This window comes from Pleurodeles waltl, chromosome 4_2, assembly GCF_031143425.1.
Source record: "Pleurodeles waltl isolate 20211129_DDA chromosome 4_2, aPleWal1.hap1.20221129, whole genome shotgun sequence".
NCBI lineage: Eukaryota > Metazoa > Chordata > Amphibia > Caudata > Salamandridae > Pleurodeles > Pleurodeles waltl.
The window spans coordinates 834823863-834845595 of NC_090443.1; the positions used below are offsets into that span (position 1 = coordinate 834823863).

The 21733-nt window shown below is 49.8% G+C and overlaps 1 protein-coding gene across 2 annotated transcripts in view; it reads left to right on the forward strand.

Moving 5' to 3' along the window:
* Positions 1 to 21733, forward strand: part of LOC138293366 (FRAS1-related extracellular matrix protein 1-like) — an 892846-nt gene that overhangs the window by 722385 nt on the left and 148728 nt on the right. For both annotated transcript variants that reach the window (XM_069232561.1, XM_069232560.1), the window contains exon 30: positions 16337 to 16486. In XM_069232561.1, coding sequence (XP_069088662.1) covers positions 16337 to 16486 — 150 coding nt within the window. The remainder of the gene's footprint in view (positions 1 to 16336; positions 16487 to 21733) is intronic.

The window sequence follows — 21733 nt, forward strand, 5'->3', positions numbered from 1 at the left end:
GGTACGTAACCACAGCTTGCACATAACACGATTCTCAATCCATTGAATGGTTTGTATGGGTGTTGATGCAAGGCCTAGGTATGTGTGACGCAGTAAAAATTAAGCCATGTGGGCCCCTGAAATGGCGGCTGCCTGACCTGTGAAGTGCGAAAATGGGATGTGAGGTAAATGCGCTGGCGTGGCACACCGTGGCGGTAGGCGGTCGAAGACCGCGGCGCAAAGCAGCATTGGTTAACATTGAACCCTATGGGTCTCAGGAGCCAATAACGATGTGCGCCGGCGGTCGCGGTACGCACCGCCGCGGGCGTGACCGCCATTTTCTATCTGCTTAATCACTTGATACCTGATCTTCGACAGGAGAGGACCTACACTGCAAGTGCTGCTGTGACCTCGGTCTGGAAGAGACAATGGCTCATGCGACTGGGGAAAGGGCCCCTGCCTTCACTGCTCAGGAGTTGGATAAACTTGTGGATGGGGTCCTCCCCCAGTACGCGCTACTCTACGGTCCTCCAGACAAACAGGTAAATACACTGGGAGCATGCTTCATGGGCTATGCCTGTGTTGAGTGGGGTGGATGAAAGATGGTGGGGAGGGGAGCGATTGAGGCATGCATCAAACGACGGTGAGAGCATGTGCCACATGGCAAGGGTAGGGATGGGGGCCAGTCACATTGAGGGTGCAGAAGGTGATGACTATTCTTCTCCCCCTGTACATTTCACATAGGTCAGCGCCCACCAGAAGATCGATATTTGGCGTGCCATCGCCAAGGACGTCCGGACCCTGGGGGTCCACCACAGACGGGGCACCCACTGCCGGAAGAGATGGGAGGACATCCGCCGCTGGAGCAGGAAGCCGGCGGAGGCTCAGCTGGGGATGGCCTCCCAACGTGGGAGGGGTGCCAGTCAGACTTTGACCCCCCTGATGTCCCGGATCCTGGCGGTGGCCTACCCCGATTTGGATGGGCGCGTGAGGGCATCACAGCAGACACAGGGGTGTGAGTACACTCTCATTCTGTTGACTTTGCGCGCAGTGGAGGTGTCTGGGTGGGGGATGAGGGCTGTGGGTATCCCTAGGCCAGGGCGATTTCTGTAGGCTAGGCCCCTCCTTAAGGTATTGCCCTGTGCCCCCGCCCCCCACCTCTGTAGGGTGCCAAGTACAGCTATTCATGGCCCTGTGTCATCTATGTGTGCAGATGTCGTCCATAGGCTTGTAGGCCATGTCCCACGGATTGAGTAGTCGACCCCAAGTGTGCGGCGTAGTGCAGGGGGCTTCTGTGTCTGTCCTGTCCGCCAACGGTGTCGCCATGCATGCACTCAACATGTCTTTATTCTCCCCCCCCCTTTTTTGTGGTCTTCCTGTTCATGTGTGCATTAGCATCATCAGGCGGAGGAGAAGTGGCATCGGAGCACGAGGGAGCTGCATCCCACATGGCCATGAAGGGCCATGCAACGGACTCCGAATTCACCAGTGGGACAGAGGGTGAGGGGAGCTCCACAGCGGGGACTCGGGCAGACATCAGTGACACCGACTCATCCTCTGAAGGGAGCTCCCCTTGTGGTGGCGGCAACATCTGTGCCCCCCGCAACAACAGGTACAGCCGCCACCCACCGCACCAGCACCGCCCTACCAGCAGCCCCTCAGCGTTTGGCCCGTGCCCGCTCACCCAGGAAGGTGGGCATCTCCTTCGCCCCAGGCACCTCAGGCCCTGGCCCAGTCACCCCTGCTGCCCTCAGTGAGGAGATCATTGACCTCCTGAGGACGCTCACTATTGGGCAGTCTACCATTTTGAATGCCACCCAGGGTGTAGAAAGGGAGGTGCACCAGAGTAATGCATACCTGGAGGGCATTCATTCTGGTCAGGCTGCCCTTCAGCGATCGTTCCAGACTCTGGCCTCAGCACTGATGACAGCCATTGTCCCTGTCTCTAGCCTCCCCCCTCCAACTTCCTCCACCCATACCCTATCACCTGTACCTCTGCCTATCCCAGACACACCATCAGACCAGCCTGCACACACCTCAACACCCAAGGGAAGCTCAGCCAGACATAAGCACCACACATCACACAGGCATTCACACAAGCAACATCCACATACAGACATACCAACACCCACTGCCTCCACTGTGTCCCCCTCCTCCTCGTCTCCCTCCTCCCTCCCTGTCACGTCTCCACTCACACCTGCATGCACAACATCTTCAGCCACTACGTCCCTCAGCAGCACACACACCAGAACCCCCCGCACACGTGCAGTCACCACCCCCACTGCCATTTACACGTCCCCTGTGTCCTCTCCCAGTGTGTCTGTGACCCCCTCTTCCAAGATACACAAACCCAGGCAGCCACCCATCCAACAGCCATCCACCTCACGACAGCCTACAGCCCAAGCACCTGCACCCAAAGCCACCAGACTTACAACTCCTACAACCACAACCTCTCCCTCCACTCCCATACCCACTACACCTACCCGTCCCACTGCTCCCAAAAAGTTTTTCCTGTCTAAACTCAACCTCTTTCCACCAACTCCCCCACCCCGTCCATGTCATAGGACTACAGTCAGCACCTCAGCCACGACAAAACCGGCCCCTGTCATCACAGTCTGCCATGGACTGTGGAGTGCCCCACCCTCCAGGGCAGCCAGTTTGGTGCGAAGCCAAGGCACGGGCAGCCCACCCCCGGAGAAACATCCCAAGATAGGCAGTGGCCGGCGCGAGAGGGTGAAAACACCAGGGACTAAAACTCCTACCATGGCTCCGGCAGGAAGTGTAGAGACAGCTGGCACACCGCCCAAGGTGGGGAAGGGCCACAGGCGATCAGGGAAGGCTGGGAAGGGCAGCACGCCCGACAACACCGCCATCAGCCCAGCTGGCCAGGAGGGCCCCGCCAGCCCCATCCCAGGTGGGCAGGAGGCCACCAACAGCCCCGGCACAGCTGCCCAGGAGGGCCCCGCCAGCCACAGGACAGGTGGCAAATGACCTCCACGCCATGGCCGGAACCGCTGAACTGGGACCTTCATCTCAAGTACCGTTGCACTGGGCACCGCCGTCACAAGTACTGCTGCACTGGGCACCGCCGTCACAAGTACCGCTGCACTGGGCACCGCCGTCACAAGTACTGCTGCACTGGGCACCGCCGTCACAAGCACCGCTGCACTGGGCACCACCATCACAAGCACCGCTGAACTGGGCCCTTCATCTCAAGCACCGCTGAACTGGGCCCTTCATCTCAAGCACCGCTGAACTGGGCACCGCCGTCTCAAGTACCGCTGAACTGGGCCCTTCATCTCAAGCACCGCTGAACTGGGCCCTTCATCTCAAGCACCGCTGAACTGGGCCCTTCATCTCAAGCACCGCTGCACTGGGCACCGCCGTCTCAAGTACCGCTGAACTGGACCCTTCATCTCAAGCACCGCTGAACTGGGCCCTTCATCTCAAGCACTGCTGAACTGGGCCCTTCACCTCAAGCACCGCTACACTGGGCCCTTCATCTCAAGCACCGCTGCACTGGGCACCGCCGTCTCAAGTACCGCTGAATTGGGCCCTTCATTTCAAGCACCGCTGAACTGGGCCCTTCATTTCAAGCACCGCTGAACTGGGCCCTTCATCTCAAGCACCGCTGAACTGGGCCCTTCATCTCAAGCACCGCTGAACTGGGCCCTTCATCTCAAGCACCGCTGCACTGGGCACCGCCGTCTCAAGTACCGCTGAACTGGGCCCTTCATCTCAAGCACCGCTGAACTGGGCCCTTCATCTCAAGCACCGCTGGCCCATGAGCGGCAGGGGCTGGCCCGCATCTGTGTCGGGCAGGGCTGCACGAGGCACTCTGGGCACCAGGCCCCCTCCAGAACCAGTGGAGACTGTTATCCACTTGAGAGACTGTGGCTTTGCACTCCCTAGGATGTAACAGTGGGCAGCCCACCCACTGTCTGGACTTGAGAGACTGTGGCTTTACACTCCCCAGGATTGAACAGTGGCCATGGAGGCCCCTCGTGGATCTGGCGTTGTGCACTCATCTGGCTGAGGTGCCCCCCTCCCCTTCCCCCTGAGGTGCCTGTAGTTTTGATATCTGATGCCCCTGCAGTGTTCTCTCCGTTGGAGTCAGGTATCCTGTGTGGGCTTTGCCGATGTGATTTGGGCCCAGTGGTCCACGAACAATGCCTGCTACAATGCTCGGACTTGTACATTTATGTATATAAGAGTTTTTGATGTGTATATATATATTTTTGGCAGTAATACAATATATTCCAATGTTTAGAATCATTTACTTTAGTATTTGCATTCTTCCGGGGGGTTTGGGAGGGTGTCACTCTGATGTGTTGCTATGCATTGATGTGTGTGTTGTAGTGGGTGAGGGTGAGGGTGGGTGTGTCGCGTATGTGTGTACCCGTAATATTTTCCCCTCCCCTGTGTCGTAGGTGCAGTACTCACCGTTGTCTTCTGCGCCGGTGTTCGTGCTCCTGGTAGAGGAGCAGGAAGACTATCGCTGGGAGTATGTGGAGTTCGGGTTCCATGCTGTCCCGATTCCTCGTGGGGTGTATGGAGGTGAGCGTTTTCCCTTCGAAATGGCTGTTTCCGCCGTGTTTTTATCGGCGGGGCTACCGCCCCGGAAAAGGTGGCGGATTGGTAGGTTGTGATACAGTGGGCGGTACATTGTCTCCCGCCTGTCTGTTGGCAGTGACCGCCGCGCTGTTAATTTGTACCGCCGTGGCGGGCGGTGTGTTGATGTGGCGGTCTCTGTTGGCGGTTTCCGCCAGGGTCGGAATTCCATTTTTTTCCCGCCAGCCTGTTGGCTGTTTTGCCGCCGCTTTAACACCGGCCGCCAGGGTTGGAATGACCCCCTTAATGTTGCAAACTGAATAGATATGTATTAATATGTTTCAGCATTCCTGAATAAGTCTATGTACAGCATGCATTGTCATGATACAACAGGCAGTGGACACATACTACTTTACTTTTAGATAGACTTGGCAAGTATTCATAAGCAGTAAATAGCAACATTTCAGACATTACTAATTTATCTTCCATTTTTTTACCATAGCATTACTTTGATCTAACAAATACTTTGACTAAGACTTTTTTATTCTTACTAATTTGAGAGCAAGAACCATGTCAATTTTGTGTCTAATTAGTTAAATATATGTTCAAAGGAGTAGAGCCTAACCCTGACTGAGATGGAGGCTCTCTGGTATAACTCTGCTACACCTGATCCAATACTGGCCATGAAAGGGAGCACCTACCATCCTACCAGACGTCATCCCAAACCTTATATTTCCCAGCTCCCTGGGGTGCTTTCTCAAGCCTGTTTATGGCTTGCTGACTTGTAGACGCACTGTACGGCATCTGGAGTTAACAGGTCTGTGGTGCTGAGTCGTTCTGTATGATGGGGTGCTGCTGATCTCTGGTGTGGAGGAAATTGGCACAATACTGTAAGAGAGGATGGGTGCTGGTGCCTGCCAGTGGTTAATCTGTCCCCGGTTAGCAACCCACACTAAGCCCCCCTCACTGTCACCTTCGCACTGGTGCAAGCCACAGCCACCCAGAGAAGGGCACCCCCATGTATGACCACAACCTTTGTTGTCTGGGCCCCCGGGTGCAACTGCCCCACGGGAGCTTTCACTACTCTCTGTTCCAAGGGAACATCTCCATTCCATTTTGGATTGGGATCGTTGCCCCTGAATGAAGCTCTGTATGGTATGGGCACCGTTATCTTGATTTCACAGTGTTAGAAATGGGGTTTCTGGTGGGCTGATAGGGTATGCACCTAAGCCAAGCAGAACCCACCACTCTAGTCAGGGCAAGTAACTTAGACACCAAACATAAACTGTGCTTGTACCCTGGTAGCTTGGTACAGAGCAGTGAAGCTTATTCCCAAGGCAATGTGTAAAGCGTCTGCACAACACATTTGCACCAGTGACACAATAAATACACCACAAAGAGAGACTTCACACAGGGCTACATAAAAATATATATTGTACGTACAACATAGACCAAAACGACATTACTTATAAATACTGTGCGTATTATGGAAATCCTGAGTCAGTACTCTTTATCTTGGCTAGACAAGAAATAAATGTCATACATCACAACATCAGGTCATGAAACGCAGCAGTTAGGATAGAGGAAAACCTATGAATCACCAGGTATCACTGTGAGTATCCAATTCCCCAAATATTACCTTAAACACATGAGGATTGATAATGGTGCACATCCTGCCAGTATTGCGACCATACAAGGATCAAACAATATAAATCACAAAGCAGTAATGCATGAAATGTAGCAGCCAAGTACATGACCCTCAGAAGGCAAGTACAGTCATAGGCCTACCTACCCTCCTAGTAGTAGAGACATGGTGGTAAATGGTTTCCAGCCTGGTGCAGGGGCACCTGCATGTCTATTAGGTTAGTTACGGTATTTCCTCTACTTCGAAAATGCAGCAAATTTCCTAACAATTAGGGACCTTAGTCGAGGATTCTCCGCTATGCCACCAAAAAAAAGAACCAGCTCCTTCACTGTAGAGGATGACGGGGGCCTCGTTGGGTCTACCCAAGTGTAGCCTGCTCCCACAGTAACTGTCTGCAGGTGCGCGGGTCAGCTACTCAGCCTCACATGTCCCTCTTGTGGTGGATTGAAGCACCCGACTGCCTTCTAGTTAGCGTGGGACGGCAGTCTGGCTTCCCCCCCCCTTTCCCCTCTTACCTGTACCGAGCCAGATAGAAACGATCCCCAACCTCGGGGATCTGAGAAGCAGGGAAGAGTGCTGGTGGTTGGGCCCCAGAGAGGAGGCCCGATTCATGTACACTGCACGATTCTGGAAGCAGGGCCTCAGCGTTAATCCTTGGACCTGACTGGGTTCTCCTACAGCAGCGCAGCGGCCTCCAGCTGCAACACTGGTGCAGGGCCAGCCGTCACTATGCCAACACGGGTCAATGCTGCAGGGACCGCAGCAGATAAGCCCCTTTCACTTGTTGGAGTGGAAAGTGCTACTTACAGGTACACAACACTCTTTAGGACACGTGGGGTGCCAGGCAGGCCAAACAGAGTGCTCCTCAAGTGCTACAGTCCAAAAAGCAGGAAGCGCTCTCCACGTGCTTTTCTGAGTCGAGTTGAGTGCTCTGCATGTGCTGAGTAAGAACACATGCTGCAGCCTCGGGGGAACTAAGAGTTGAACCACATGTTGTACCAGTGGGCAGCAAAACAGCATTAATCCCATGCTGGCCCCTGGGAGAACACTGGAGGGAACAGAAGGCAGGCAGCAGTAAGGAGGCAGACCAGCACACCAGACCAGCAGTCTTAAGGCGATCTCTCCTTGTAGCACCACAGCACCCTTGCAGCCAGGAAGCAGCTGGCAGCAGGGAAACAAGCAGAAAAGAATTCAAGTGAGTCCTTTAGGCTACCCAGCAGGTAGCAGGGCAACAGTAGAAGAGCAGTCCAGATGAGTCTTTTGAGCAGTGCAGCAGTCCTTCTGACAGTGTGTCAATCCTAGGTCCAAAAGTGCTCTAAACACATGGAGTCAGAGCCCATGTATTTATCCTCAATATACTTTTGTTTAAGGCTTGACTTCAAAGGAACCCTTTCAAATGTAACACAACCCCTTTCAAACCAGCCCTAACTCCAGACATCAAAAGGGTGTTAATCAGACCTTTGTGTGAGGGCAGAATACAGCCTATTGACATGTAAGGTGTGAACAACCTTTCCTCTCAGCCCAGGAAGACTATCAGTATGCAAATGGATGCCTATGCCTCTCCTGTCACACTCAGCCCCTCATGTGTTGTGGCTGTCTGGAAAGTATGCACAAAGTGTGACTGTCACTCTGCCTTCGACGTAGATTGGAGTCAGGCTGCAAAATTCTAGAGTTATAAGAAGGGGAGGGCAGGAAACTTAACTCCTCAGGCCGAGTTCACAGAGTTTTACCCACTCCACACTCCACTTGCAACCCGTCCTCAACTAATGACATTTTCCTGAGGTGTTAGCACTTTCCGGTGGCATTACAACCACTCTGTGAGTCATCTGGGAGCGAATATGTAAGGTGAGGTGACCTAGGATTGGAGCATTTGTGGCAATGAGCCAATCACAGTAATCATACAGAATGTCAATGTGCTGATTTGCTGAGGAATGTACGTCTATCTTCATTCAATCTGTTCTCTTACAGCAGACAGACACACATTTTGTAAAGAGCGCTAGTTGATGGCCGTGAGCTTCCAGCACAGTGCAGATGGTAGAACACTGCAAGCCCTTGTCCAATAGAACACCATGAAAGAATTGGGATTCAGGAACTCAAGTCATGGTTTAAATGTTTCCCGGGTGCAGCGCACGGTGAGCAGCATGCTGGTGCAGGTGCTTGAGCCGGGAGAACCAGAAGAGTACGTGAGGCCCCTCACTTCTCTCCCACAGTAGCACACATGCATGTGTTCACTGGAACGGGGCAGCTGAATGAACATGTCCAGGGGGGATCTCAGGTCCCCACCAACTCCCACACTGGATGACATCTGTTTGTGGTGGGAACTTAACATACCTATTATTGCGCACTTTTTCTCCCTCTTTTGCACTGTCTTCAGCCTGCTGAATTTCGAGATAGAGGTGAGTCTGGGGGTGCAGGTTTGAGCATCAATGAATGGAGGAGGGAGGTTGGGGGCATGCAGTAGTTTGCTACTTGAGATGAGCATAATGTGTGAACAATAAAAGCCAAGGACGTCAGTGTCGCGCTTCTTTGGGCAAATGCTTCACTGGGCGGAATGGCACCTTTGTTTAATCTCCTCCTTCCTTTGGTTCGTAATCTCCCTTCTCTTAGTCTTCACTTCACTCCCTCCCTCACCATGTGGCATCCCAGTGGCAGGAAACTGGTTTCTATTACTCACCGTGCCTAGAGACCATCCCATGCCACTAGTGACTGGTCTCCTGGTTGAATTCAAAGTTTTTCACCCCAGGGACTCTTCTGTTTCTGCAGTTACTGCACTGCCACTTGGCATCCCTGTGTTTGTGGTAGGTACGACATTTGTGACTCACCTACCCAGAGGTATTGTCTTCTGTGCTGCTTTAATGTGTTGACACCTGCCTACTCTTCTGCCTACCCTGCACATCCATCCTTGTGAATGCACCATCTCTGCTTCACCCCAAAGCAACAGAATACCTAAGGCTGTATTGTTATTTTTACATGTGTGCGTATTGTCAAATCTAGCTGTTTACATTGTTTCCTTTTGTATGCTATTTCAATACATTTTGTATTTTACTTTAAAAGAGGAAGGTTGACAATTCTTTATTATATAGGAATATATATGTATGTGGAACTGCGCAGAATTTCACTGAGTTTTTAGATAACTCAGTTGAATTCCACGGAGTAGAACTCTATGAGTTCCGTCCACCAATAATACAGAGAAATGCCCACTTTCTAAAAGTGACATTTCTAAAATAGTAATGTAAAATCCAACTAAACCAATAAGCAGGATGTCTCGCTACCATTCTAAACATACCAACCATGCACAAGCTACTCCTTTCTGATCAAAAACTCTCACCTAAAAATATACAAGGGAATTCCCAAAGCTAACCTATGAGACGAGTTGCCCTCACAGTAGTGAAAAACAAAATAGGCTGCTTGTCACTACTAGGACATGTAAAACATAAATGTTCATGTTCTACTTTTTACATACATAGCACCCTGCCTATAGGGCTTCTTAGGGCCTACCTTAGGGGTGACTTACATACACTAAAAGGGGAGTTTAGGCCTTGGCATGTAGTCAGAAATACCAAGTCAATGTGGCAGTAAACTTTTCATGCGTGCTCTGTAGTGACAGACCTGAAACAGGTTGGAAAGGCTACTGTCGAGGGTGGCGCAATTAGCGATGCAGGCCCACTAGTAGCATTTAATTTACAGGCTCTGGGTATATGGTATACCACTTTACAAGGGATAAACAGGTAAATTAAATATACCATACAGGTGAAAGCCAATCATACAAGGTTTTAGGGTAGAGAGCACATGCACTTTAGTACTGATTAGCAGTGATTAAGTGCCCAGAGTTCTAATGCCAACAAAAAGAGGGTCAGAAAAATGAGAAGCGAAAGGCAAACGTTTGGGGATAACCCTGCAGAAAGGGCCATTTCCAGCACACAGCACTATTCTCAAGGGGCAAGACTACTAGCAGCAATATTTTCCTAGATGACCGTGTACCTGCCTGACAGCTGATAGGTGTGCAACCATTATTTACTGGCTGAGATTTCCAAGCCTGAGGCTGCTGATTGCAATATTTTGGAGTGTTTTAACTTTGTTCTCCCACAGCTGTTTCTCTGTATACTGGAGGGCTGTTCCCCAATTTAAAATAGAAAAGTCTCCAGCACCTTCTCTTTTTCAGAAGCGGTGCCAGACATTAGGCACAACTTCAGCAAGGTCACCTTCCTACAACTGAATAAGTCACACTGGACACGATTCTTGTGGAGCTTAAATTATCAAGCTATCTGCTACATCTATGGAAGAGTCAGCAGCAACTGTTGCTGTAGGGATTAAAAGCCTACACTCTGATCCGTCCCCCTTCCAGATGTAGCTAACACAAATAGAAGAGAGGATATCGGATTTGGAGGTATGGCTAGGCTGGACTTCGGACTCAAAACTGTTGAATCTCCTCTGCAGGATGATGAGCCTGGAAGACCATAGCAGACTCTCTATTTGGGGTGCCATAGGGAAAGAATGAACCAGCACTAAACAATTCCTGACAGACTGGCTGTCAGCTCTTTTGTGCAGCACATTTACTCCACCACTGAAGTTTCAAAGTACACAGACTGAAAAAACAGCACACAACCTCACCCGGAAGCCTGCAACCAATCATAACATTCCTTCTGCAGCGTAACCAGGCCCGCAGCATTCTCCAGCTTTTCTGAAGACATGAACTTACCTTCATATTGAACAAGGGATCACAGCAGCGTCTGATTATTAATCGGAAACTATTCTCCTGAGGCAATTTCTTGTGCTTTGACCAGCAATGAAGAATAAAGGCATGCAAAACAGCCTTCTGGATCGGGCCACCATGAACATTATGTTCAATGGTGTCACTCAAGAGCATTTTTTCCCACTGATCCCAATACCATGGAAGGTTTCCTGGAGATGGTCTGTGACTGTCTAATGGACTTTGCTGCAAAGCAATCCACTACCCCTCCTAGGGAGATTGACACCAGCACTTTCCACACTCAAGCTACCTCCCAGGACCATCAACTGGGCACCGGGGAACACACCAGCGTTCATACTCCTCTCAGCCCTGCAAGAGCATGAGCACTCCTCTGGGGACAGGGACAAATCTACATCTGCACTGAAACCACGATAGGGATGGCGCGTGTAACAAACATTGTTACACGTTGTGCACCCATGGCATTTGATTCTTCTGATCTGAGATCAGATGTAAACAAAACACCCTGAATAAAGTTTATCTAACTACAAGCTGCGCCCTATTGTTGGCACTACTAGAATATCCCTTGACTCTGACCTGCTATAGGATGCAGGCACTTACTGTGGTTTTCACACCGCAAACCACCAAGATCAGATTCCCATGTCCACAAGACCCCTCAGTGAGACAATACCCGCACTCATCCTGTCAGTGCTCTCTCTCAATGCCGAGGGCTTGAATACTTATGTCAAGCAAAAGAAAATGCTATCTTTCCTAGCTGCCCACAGCTCTGACATAGCCCTACTGCAGGAGATTCATCTCTCTGATCTTTGAAACTCTGAAGGTAGTGGGTAGGGAAGGGTGCTCCATGCCTCTGGCATGCCACATAAGGAAGGGGGCACCGCTATCCTGCAACACAAAAGTGTGGCTGCCTGGGCTGATTGGACCTGTTTGGGTAAGGAGAGTAGATATGTGGTAGCTAATCTTGAAATACAATTGACATATATTATTGTGCGGAGCATCTATGTGCCCAATGGCTCTAAGTTCACCTTTTTCTCACAGCTCCATTATTCGCTCATGCACTCGGGCTGTAAAAAAGTCCTGCTAGCTAAAGACTGGGACACCACTCAGGACTTTATTCTCAACTGTACAGCCCCCCAGAATCAAAAAATGAACAAAGACAGAATGGCACTACTGGAATTGCTCAATGACCACTCTCTTATGGGTCCTTGGCATCTCACGCACCTTAGAAGCAAGGATTATACATTCTATTCACATTCCCATGCTACAGAATCAAGAATTGACTTCTTTCTCATCTCAGGATCGATGGTCCCTAAAATTCAGATCTGTGACATCATTGTCAGCACAGTATCTGATCATGCTCTCATTTGTGCGGTATTGGACTTAGAAATTGTGCACCCACCTAGTGGATCCTGGAGGATGTCAATGTGGAAGTTTAAGGACTGGAAGGCAAAGTGGGACTTATGCACTCATCTGTAAGAGTACATGAACATTATTCACCACAGGTGCTTTGAGGTTCCTGAAAGGCTTACTTGCGGTCCAAATGATGAGAGAGTCAGCTATGGAGCATAAGAGACTGACGGGCACGGGGCAGCAACTAGAATGGATAATACAAACTTTACTGGACCAATACCACACAGAACCCACAAAAGAGAATTCTAAATGTCTTATGCAAGCTAAGATGCACTTAAATTCCATGTACACCTCCCTGGTGGAGAGGTTACTTGCACAGATCAAGCACCATCGTTATGAGCAGACTCCTGGCCCAGCAGGTTAAGCAAGAGATTTCCAATGCTCTGTACAAGGCATTACAACCACCACAGGCCTGCTCACCCACCCTTGCTACATCTCTGGCAAATGAATGGTCTTTTACAAAGAGTTATAGATAGCTAAAACTTGGACTGACCCTACTCAACTTGAATTCACTTTCTTTGATGTCTTGCCCTTACCGCAGGTAACAAACAAGGCAGCTATTACCCTGGATTTGGAAATGATGTCCACGGAGATCACAGAGTCTATAAAATGGATGCCCACAGGCAAAGCACTGGGTGACAATGTCTTTCTGACTGCGTGACTGAATGTTCAACTCCTGGTCCCATTTCTGGAAAAGGTTTACAAACATATGAGCAAAACTTCCTCCCTCACCCTGAATTCCTTGATGCCACCATTATTCGCCTTCGTACACTAGATAAAGATTCAACATTTTGCAGTAGTTAAAGACCCATTTTGCTGGTTAATGCAGACATGATGATGCTGGTCAAAGTCCTGGCCACTTGGCCTAAGAGATTTATTCCTCTGTTGGTTCATATATCCCAGGTGGGCTCTTGATAAAGGCAGAATTCTCCTGCCCTGTGATGCTGATGTTGGTTACTGACTTCAGCCACGTTTCAGGCTACAGGATCAACTGGGGAAAGTGCAAAGCTCTTTTGCTAAATTAGCAGACGCCACTTGATCTGCTGTCAGACACTCCATGCCAGTAAATGGATGACACCATCAACTATCTGGGGATAATACTTGGGAATGAAGTCTTTGCCACAGCTCTGAAAAATCTAGCTCTTTTGCTGACCAAAGCTGTTCAGGAGTTTAGGAAATGTTCCCATCTATACTTATCCTTAAGAGGATGATCAAAATAGTGACTGTGCCTGATTGTAGATATTTAGGGCCTGATTATGACCCTGGCGGACGGCGGAGGCCGTCCGCCAAGGTACCGCCGCTGAATGACCGCACCACGGTCAAAAGACCGCGGCGGCCATTTAGACATTTCCTCTGGGCCGGCGGGCGCTCTCCAAAAGAGCGCCCGCCGGCCCAGAGGAAATGCCCCTGCAACGAGGACACCGGCTCAGAATTGAGCCGGCGGAGTTGCAGGGGTGCGACGGGTGCAGTTGCACCCGTCGCGTATTTCAGTGTCTGCTTAGCAGACACTGAAATACTTTGCGGGGCCCTCTTACGGGGGCCCCTGCCGTGCCCATGCCATTGGCATGGGCACGGCAGGGGCCCCCAGGGGCCCCGCGGCACCCCCTACAGCCATCCTGTTCCTGGCGGGCGAACCGCCAGGAACAGGATGGCGGTAGGGGGTGTCAGAATCCCCCATGGCGGCGCAGCAAGCTGCGCCGCCATGGGGGATTCTAAGGGCAGCGGTAAACCGGCGGGAGACCGCCGGTTTGCCTCTTCTGACTGCGGCCGAACCGCCGCGGTCAGAATGCCCTGCGGGGCACCGCCGGCCTGTCGGCGGTGCTCCCGCCGACCCTGGCCCCGGCGGTCTTAGACCGCCGGGGTCAGAATGACCCCCTTAGTATGTTACCAGCAGCCAAACTAAGGCATCTGATCTCAAAACTTTCCAGAATGGTCAAAGATTATATATGGGATCAGCAGACGCCCAGTCTCAGGTTCACCAAACTGGAAGCTGATACGGTGTTGGGTGGGTCTTTGACTCTCTGATATGTCACTCTACTACAAAGCTCATCTAATGGCACACCTAGCCTACTTTTTCTTGAAAGATATGGAGGGGTCAGACTGGGTACCAATTGAGCAGAGTCAAGCAGTTGGACAAGCCGACGCATTCCTGCTGTACAGTGCTCTTACCTCAGAAGAGAGTATCGCAAACCCACTATTGAAGTCGGGGGCACGGACCAGGGAGCTGACACATAAATATGTGTACATCCACTCCTACATGAAAGTGCCCTCATTTCAAATAATAGGCGGTGACACGATAGACTGGAAGAGCTGGTCTGACAAAGGCATTCTCACGGTGGACCAGCTGCAAAGCATGGATCCTGTAAATCTTTCATTTCCTAGAAGAAAGAATACATCCTGGACAATGGGCAGCGGTGGCTCTCCCTACAATTGTCCTACTGTGAATGGCAGGCATTGTCCTACTGTGTATAGCAGGCATTGCAACCACTTTTGGAGTGTCTCCCATATTCAATGTTTTACGCCCATCTAAAAAACTGGGGCACTTACGGGTGTGAGGTCTGGGCTGCAAAATGCTCGTGGCAACTTTGTTTCTGCAGGAGAAATGGTCTGGCAGATTGTGGAAAGAATTATTCGGGATGACTGGGTGGAACTACCCAGCACTCATGATAGAGGGTTTTTAGAGGCAAGGCTTAAACCGTGCTTCTTTAGCTCTTGCAAGACTAGCATGTGTCCCACTACAAGCTGCAAAAGGGCAATCTAGCCCATACTTCGGCCTGTTTGGAGGTGTGATCATACCAAAAGTGACATTCTACACCTGGTATACTCACGCGCATTCCATCGTATGTTCCAGGATCAAGTTATTTCCACTATGAACACCTCCAATATATTGAACATGCTGCTGTCCCCACAACTTTTACTCCTCCACCATACTCTGGACATTCCTTATTTTACTCAACAATGCAAACACTGGATGGACAAGGCACTCTTGATGACCAAATGGCTATTTTGAGACCCTCGAAACAAAGTGTGCCCCCCCCTCCCCCCACGCACACGGCTGTCACTGCAACCCACTGCAATCAATATATAGGTTGCAGGATTAGCTGGAAATGTTTGAGGACACGTGGCCATCCTTCTCTGCCACCCAACATGGCTCTTTGTTGTTCCTCACATCTCCCCTCCGGAGTATACCTACGCCCCGCACAAACTGAATTTTCCGAGAACCACCCTGCACTGTGGACAGTGTTGGCGACATTGTTTACAACTGTCCTTTCCGGTGCCCTTGTCCTACTTGCAGGTCAGGTCGTTGTTTATTATCCCGCATTGTATTACCTCCATGTTAGACGTTTATAAGGGTCACGCGGATTCTGCATATTGTCCTATATGTCTGTTTGCTGGCATCACGTTTACAATTTCTCTTGAGTGTGTCTCTTTGAGATTTCCTGATTTATCGGTTGTATCTGTTTGCACCCTCTAAGTATTTTGTACTTCTCAGTATGTTTTGATCCCACTTTGTGCTCTTGCAGTCTTCCACCTGTGTGCCATGTTCGAAATGAAAATGCAATAAATAAATATTTACAAAAAGTAGATCAGGTCAAATAAATGGAAAAGTCAATGTAGCTGGTCGAAATATTGGTCATGTCGAAGTAATAGTAATCAAAGCTGTGGGAGACAAGTTGCGGGAGACAAATGGCTTTACAACGTCATAACTTATATGGGAAGTATTTCTATTTTGCCTACCTGATGGTACAAGAGGATTTATAGCCAGTTGAGGTTTTCCCTCTTAATACAGAATGCTGCACAAAAAAATAGGTTCAGAAATATTCACGATTGTCATAAAGTGTATGATGAGCTAAAAGGTACAACAATCGCATTCTGCTTCGTGAAAGGCATTTATTTATTCACCTCTGTGCCCATTGAGTTCTAGATCAACTGAGCTTTGAAGTCCCTACGCTTGTTTGTTCTGAGATGTGCCGACAAATTGCATTTTTCATACTGTGAGAAAATGTTATTGGGAAATAAATAATATTTTTTGCCTGCTTTAGGTGTTTCTACAAAGTCTTGGAATGTCTATATTAAGAATGATGGTCTTGAGGAAAACAACGAAATTATTAAAATCATCTTAAGTAAACCAAAGAATGCAGTGCTGGGGCAAAATATTGAAGCGACAATAGAGATAATGGATTTGAGGCCAGGTGAGATTTGATTAAATATATATATGTACAAATAAAAATACATCTGCATTCAAGATGAAAAGCAAAGGAGGACAGTGATGTAGGAGTGATCTGTGCTAAGCATATGGTTGGCTGTGACTGAGAAAAATCAGTGATTGAAACTCTACTAAGTGCATCTCTATGACTTGTATTAAAGCCCAACCCAGCAGCAAGCTTGTGGTCAGTGCGTCATCTCATCAGCACGGCTACCAGGTATCAGAGATATGCAAACAAAGATGTAGTCATCTGTTAGTCTTTAATTTAAAATATTACATGAGTTTGAGCTTTTGGTCTCACCGTCACAGGAATTGTTTTCTGGTGGCACTTGAATAATGGTCTTCCTATGACTGATCAGTGGTGGAGATCTCATTGTCTATTTATTAAACCACATTATGACACTTGTATAAAAAGTCATGGGAAGCTTTTAGGTGTATATTTGGTCTGCACTGAAAGGGATGTTTGAACAAATTCCGCTATGCCCTGGTAAATTGAATGGAAATGTAACCATAGAGAAGAGTCATTCTATATTCCCGTTTTTCTCAGGCAAGACATTAATCTACTAAATCCTCTGTAGATACTGAACGGTGAATTGCATCTATCACTAATAGGAGATCCAATGCCATAGGATTAGAATTCAATTTTAACTGGCAAGACGATTATTGCTTGCCAAGTCATTTGATGTTAATTTGTTGAGTGGTGTTTGGTTTGTAGAATCAAACAGTCCGGACCCTCCCTTCATAATAAAGAAAATAGAATTAAATACTGGCCAATATTCTTATGGAAACCTCCAGAAATGAATTCTTTCTCAGCTTATCCCTAGTCTAGCTGGCCTTTACATTCTAGGGTCATAGAATATAGCATTCAGTATGATCACGTATGATGTACCTTCCACTTAATTTTAGACTGGGCCCAGTGCCTCTCAATGGTTACAACGTAAATAGATTGTTAAATTGGTTCAGGAAGGATAAATGAAAGGTATGTTTGTCAGATCATGCTTTACTGGTCTGCGATTTAATGGATCATATGAATCATTTAAAGGCCAAGTCATGCCATCTGTCTTGATGGGAATAAGGTTATTGATGCTATAGAATTATAGTAAATTCAATGCTCTGTAGAAACTGTTGTGCTCCTGGTAAGAAGACCCGATAAAGGTCTGTGCTGGCTCTTAATGCCTAGAAGGATGAGAAATGATAACTACCTGCTCACTATAGAAATCAGGGAAGGGAGCCAGGCAGAAATACTTGACTGAAGTTCACCCTCGGACTGGATTCTGCACATGGGTGAGTCGTATGGTCGGTTATGCTGGTGGACGTATGGCAAGTCAGCGCACTAGCTGTAAGGGATTTTGGAGACCACAGATGAGTATGAGGTACAGACCAGTTGAATATAGGTTTGGAGACTTAGGTTTACAGGTTTCAGCAGCAGCAGCGGATGCTGTGATGTTGCTGTGACAACCGCTTACAGATTGGGATGCCATAGGAAGGTCACACGACACCACTAAAAAAGAAGAGGTAGGAACTTAAGGATGAAGGCGTCACTGGAGGTGAGGGGACCCGGGTTTGAGAGGCGGAGGGGGACAAGGAGAGAGGTTGCTGCCGAGGTGTCCCAAGGAACAAGGTGTGGAGCATGACACAGACTGGAGGCTATACCCCCCTTTTTCGGCAGTGAGGTGTTTTGGGCGGGGTGCTGATTATTGTCTGCTCCACAATAACAGAGCGGTAAAGGAGTTGGGAAGCTACTGAAGGCAGTGCCAACCAGAAACAGGTTTGATGTACCAATACTGAGGTGCAGCTGGGGGTACAGACACTGGAGACCCCTCCGTACGCCCTAGCCATGTGGGATCTAAAAATCGGATCTGGGACCGCACAGTGGTGCCTGGTTGAGTTACGCTGTTCCGGGGGGGCGGCCTGTGGAGACGTGGCTGTCACGCTATGCATCATCCTCTTCCCCGAGCGAAAGTAAGGGAATCTGCTCCCGACCACCTGCAGCATGGGCCGGCTGCGCACTGGGACAAGTGGTGGCTCCTTGGCTGGGGGCGCAGGCTCCTCATCCACACTAGACAACAAATTAGATGCGGTACTGGAGGTGGTGGAAAGCCTCGGAGCCTCATTGGACCATACCAGAATGTCCCTGGAGCAAAAGATAGACACTGTGGCAACTGACCTTACCCTGCTACATGCAGACCAGCGGAAATTAGCGGACAAATCACACTCCATGGAGCGCACCTTACTCGAACTTACCCCCAAAACTCAAAAAGTTGAGGCCTCTATAGAATGGCTGCTGGACAGATTGGCGTTCTTGTCGTGCAGGGTAGAAGACTCAGAGGGGCACTCCCGGAGAAACAATATGTGAGTGGTGGGTCTGCCAGAAGGGGTCGAGGGGAACAACCCAGTGTCCTATGTGGAAAAATGGATAAAAGAACTGGTCCCTGCTGAAGCGCTTACACCCTTTTTCACTGTTGAACGGGTGCACAGGGTGCCAGCGAGTCCCTAGCTGCCAGGGATGTGTCCAAGCACATTCCTTTTTTTGCCTATTACACTATGCCGATAGAGATTCCATCTTACGTATGACGGGGTCCCTGCAAAGTATCCAGGTGGAAAACGTCAAGGTAATGCTGTTCCCGGAGTACACGATGTCTGTGCAAAAGCAAAGGAGCTCCTTCATGGCGGTGAAGTGGCAGCTATGCACTCTCAGCTTGAAGTACTTTCTTCTTTTCCTGGAACAACTTTGGTTGGTGGCTCAAGGGCAGACAACATTTTTCAATGCCCCCGAGGTGGCGTGGGACTGGCTGGAGGCGACGGACCGGGCCCGATGGCCTACTACATCAGAGCCGTGGGATGGGGAGTGTAGGATGAGGCCCCACTGCCGTCGAGCCAATGTCCGGGGAGGAACAACTGTGCAACGACTGTTGCATGCTCCGGACCTTGAGCAGATCATACGGGACAGGAGAAGTGCACTACAATCGGCGGTGGCCATTGGGAACCCCACCCGTGGCTCAGACCAGGAGGAGGAGGAGGGGACGGACACTGCCGGTAGGGATGAAGACTCATTGAGTGGGAGCCTTTCAGAGACTGGGACAGTTACTTCACCGGTGGTGACACCACAGACGGCAGATGATATTGTTTGAGTAGCGAGTTTGTGCAGTCTTATGTGGGGTGGGTGCGCTGCGATTACACAGAGCTGCCAGAGTGCAACCAAAAGCTGATGGCCAGTGACATGTTCAGGGGCAATTGCATACTCTTTTTTGAACCTCTGCTTCCCCCGATCGCTGCTCCTCTTGGGGAGGGATCTCCCTACCTCCCCCCCTGCTGTGTCAGGACCTTCCCCCCCCTGTGAGTGATGCTTCTCTGGTTGACCATGCGGAAACTGGATGTTTTGGCTCCGGGGGGGTTACGGGTAGCCGTCTTAATGCCCCCTTGTGGCACCGACCGAGCAGCAATACTGGATTGGGTCTTTAGTGTGAGTTTTCCCTGCGTGAATTCCCCCATAGGCTTTTTCTCTCTGCTGTGTTAGCCCAACCATGACAGTATGATTGGAAGTTTGGGCGGGAGCAGTGTGTCTCTCCACTCTTATGGTATTTGTACTAGTTGTGTTGGCACTTTTTGTTTTGGCTTTGTTTTATTGGTCTGTTGTTAGGTGCTGTCACTCTCGCCCTCCGCCAAGTCCGTCGCCTGCGAGGTACACAGGTCCTCACCCCTTTCACAATTCTATATTCGCTTTCATACACCGCACACATGGCAACAATTAATATACTCACATTAAATGTAAGGGGTATGCATATACCAGCATGCCGCTACGCTATTTATTCATCTCTGAAAAGACATTCAGTACATATCAGGTTCCTACGGGAAATGCATTTCTTTCTGACGGAGGCCACCAGGCTGCAGAGGTGCTGGCGTGGACAACTCATTGCCACGCATTACTCCTCCTTTGCCAGGGGAGTACGATACTCTCCTTACTCCGTTGCATCTGCCGCATCTCACGGAAGATCACCAACTGGACTTACAGGAGCCGCTAACATTATCCAAATTTGCAGGAAAGTATACGCGCTTTAGCCACTGGCAAGAGCCTTGGCCCTGACAGACTCCCAACTGAGTTTTACATGACTTATGCGCATTTGCTTGCCCCCGCCTCCTGAAAGTGTACAAGGAGGCGCTCACTGCGAGTGAGCTCTCTATTTCGCAGCGCAAAGCACTGCTGATTTCTCTCCCAAAGCCTGGTCACGATCCGACTTCACTGGGCTCGTATAGGCCTCTGGCTATGCTTAACACAGACTATAAGGTACTGGCTAAGGTGCTTGCCGCACGCGTGGCACCATTGGTTCCCCAGTTGGTCCACTCAGACCAAAATGGATTTGTGCCCACTTGCAGCGCGTCCTTGAAAATCTGGCACTTTTTCCGGGTAATGGGATACTCTACACATGCCTGGCCAGATGTCAGATGCCTGGTGCTGGACCTTGAAAAGGCCTTTGATTCATTGGAGTGGGCCTTCTTATTTCAGGTCCTGACACAATATGGTTTTGGCCCTGGTTTCCTGCGGTTAGTGAAGCTATTATATACTCAGCCATTATTTAGAGTGCGTACTGGCTCGGCTATCTTGTATCCGATACTAATGGGCAGAACCACTCGGCAGGTCTGCCCACTTCCCCCCCTTACTGTTTTCACTAGCTATAGAGCCACTGGTAGCGGAGCTCTGCCGTCATGGGGCAAATTGGGGCATTCCACTGGGGGACGGTCTGCACGTCGTGTCCCTCTATGCAGATGATCTACTGCTTTGTTTTAGATCTATCTCAGAGTGCCTGCTGAGGTAGCAGAAGTGCTGCAACTTTTTTCCTCACTATCGGTCCTACGAGTTAACTGGGGTAGGTTGTGTCTATTCCCATTTCACCCAGACCCAGGAGACCCAGCCCTGCACCTGTCTGGTACCCCGGTGCTTTGGCAACCCAAGTCCTTCAGAAATCTTGGGGTTCGAATATATCACTCAGATACTGACTTACATAATGGCAACATTATGAACGTGGTCCCCTCCATCTGCGCACAAATGACCTTCTGGCAGACGCTACAGTTGTCTGTGGCGGTACGAGTGGCCCTCCTGTAGATGGTAGTGCTTCCCTGTCTTTTCTATTACTTCTCCAACCTACCCATTTATGTACCGGTAAAGTTTTTCTGGGACTTGGAATCCAGGATAAAAGAGTTCATCCGGGGCGCTGGTCGCTGCAGGGTGGCATTG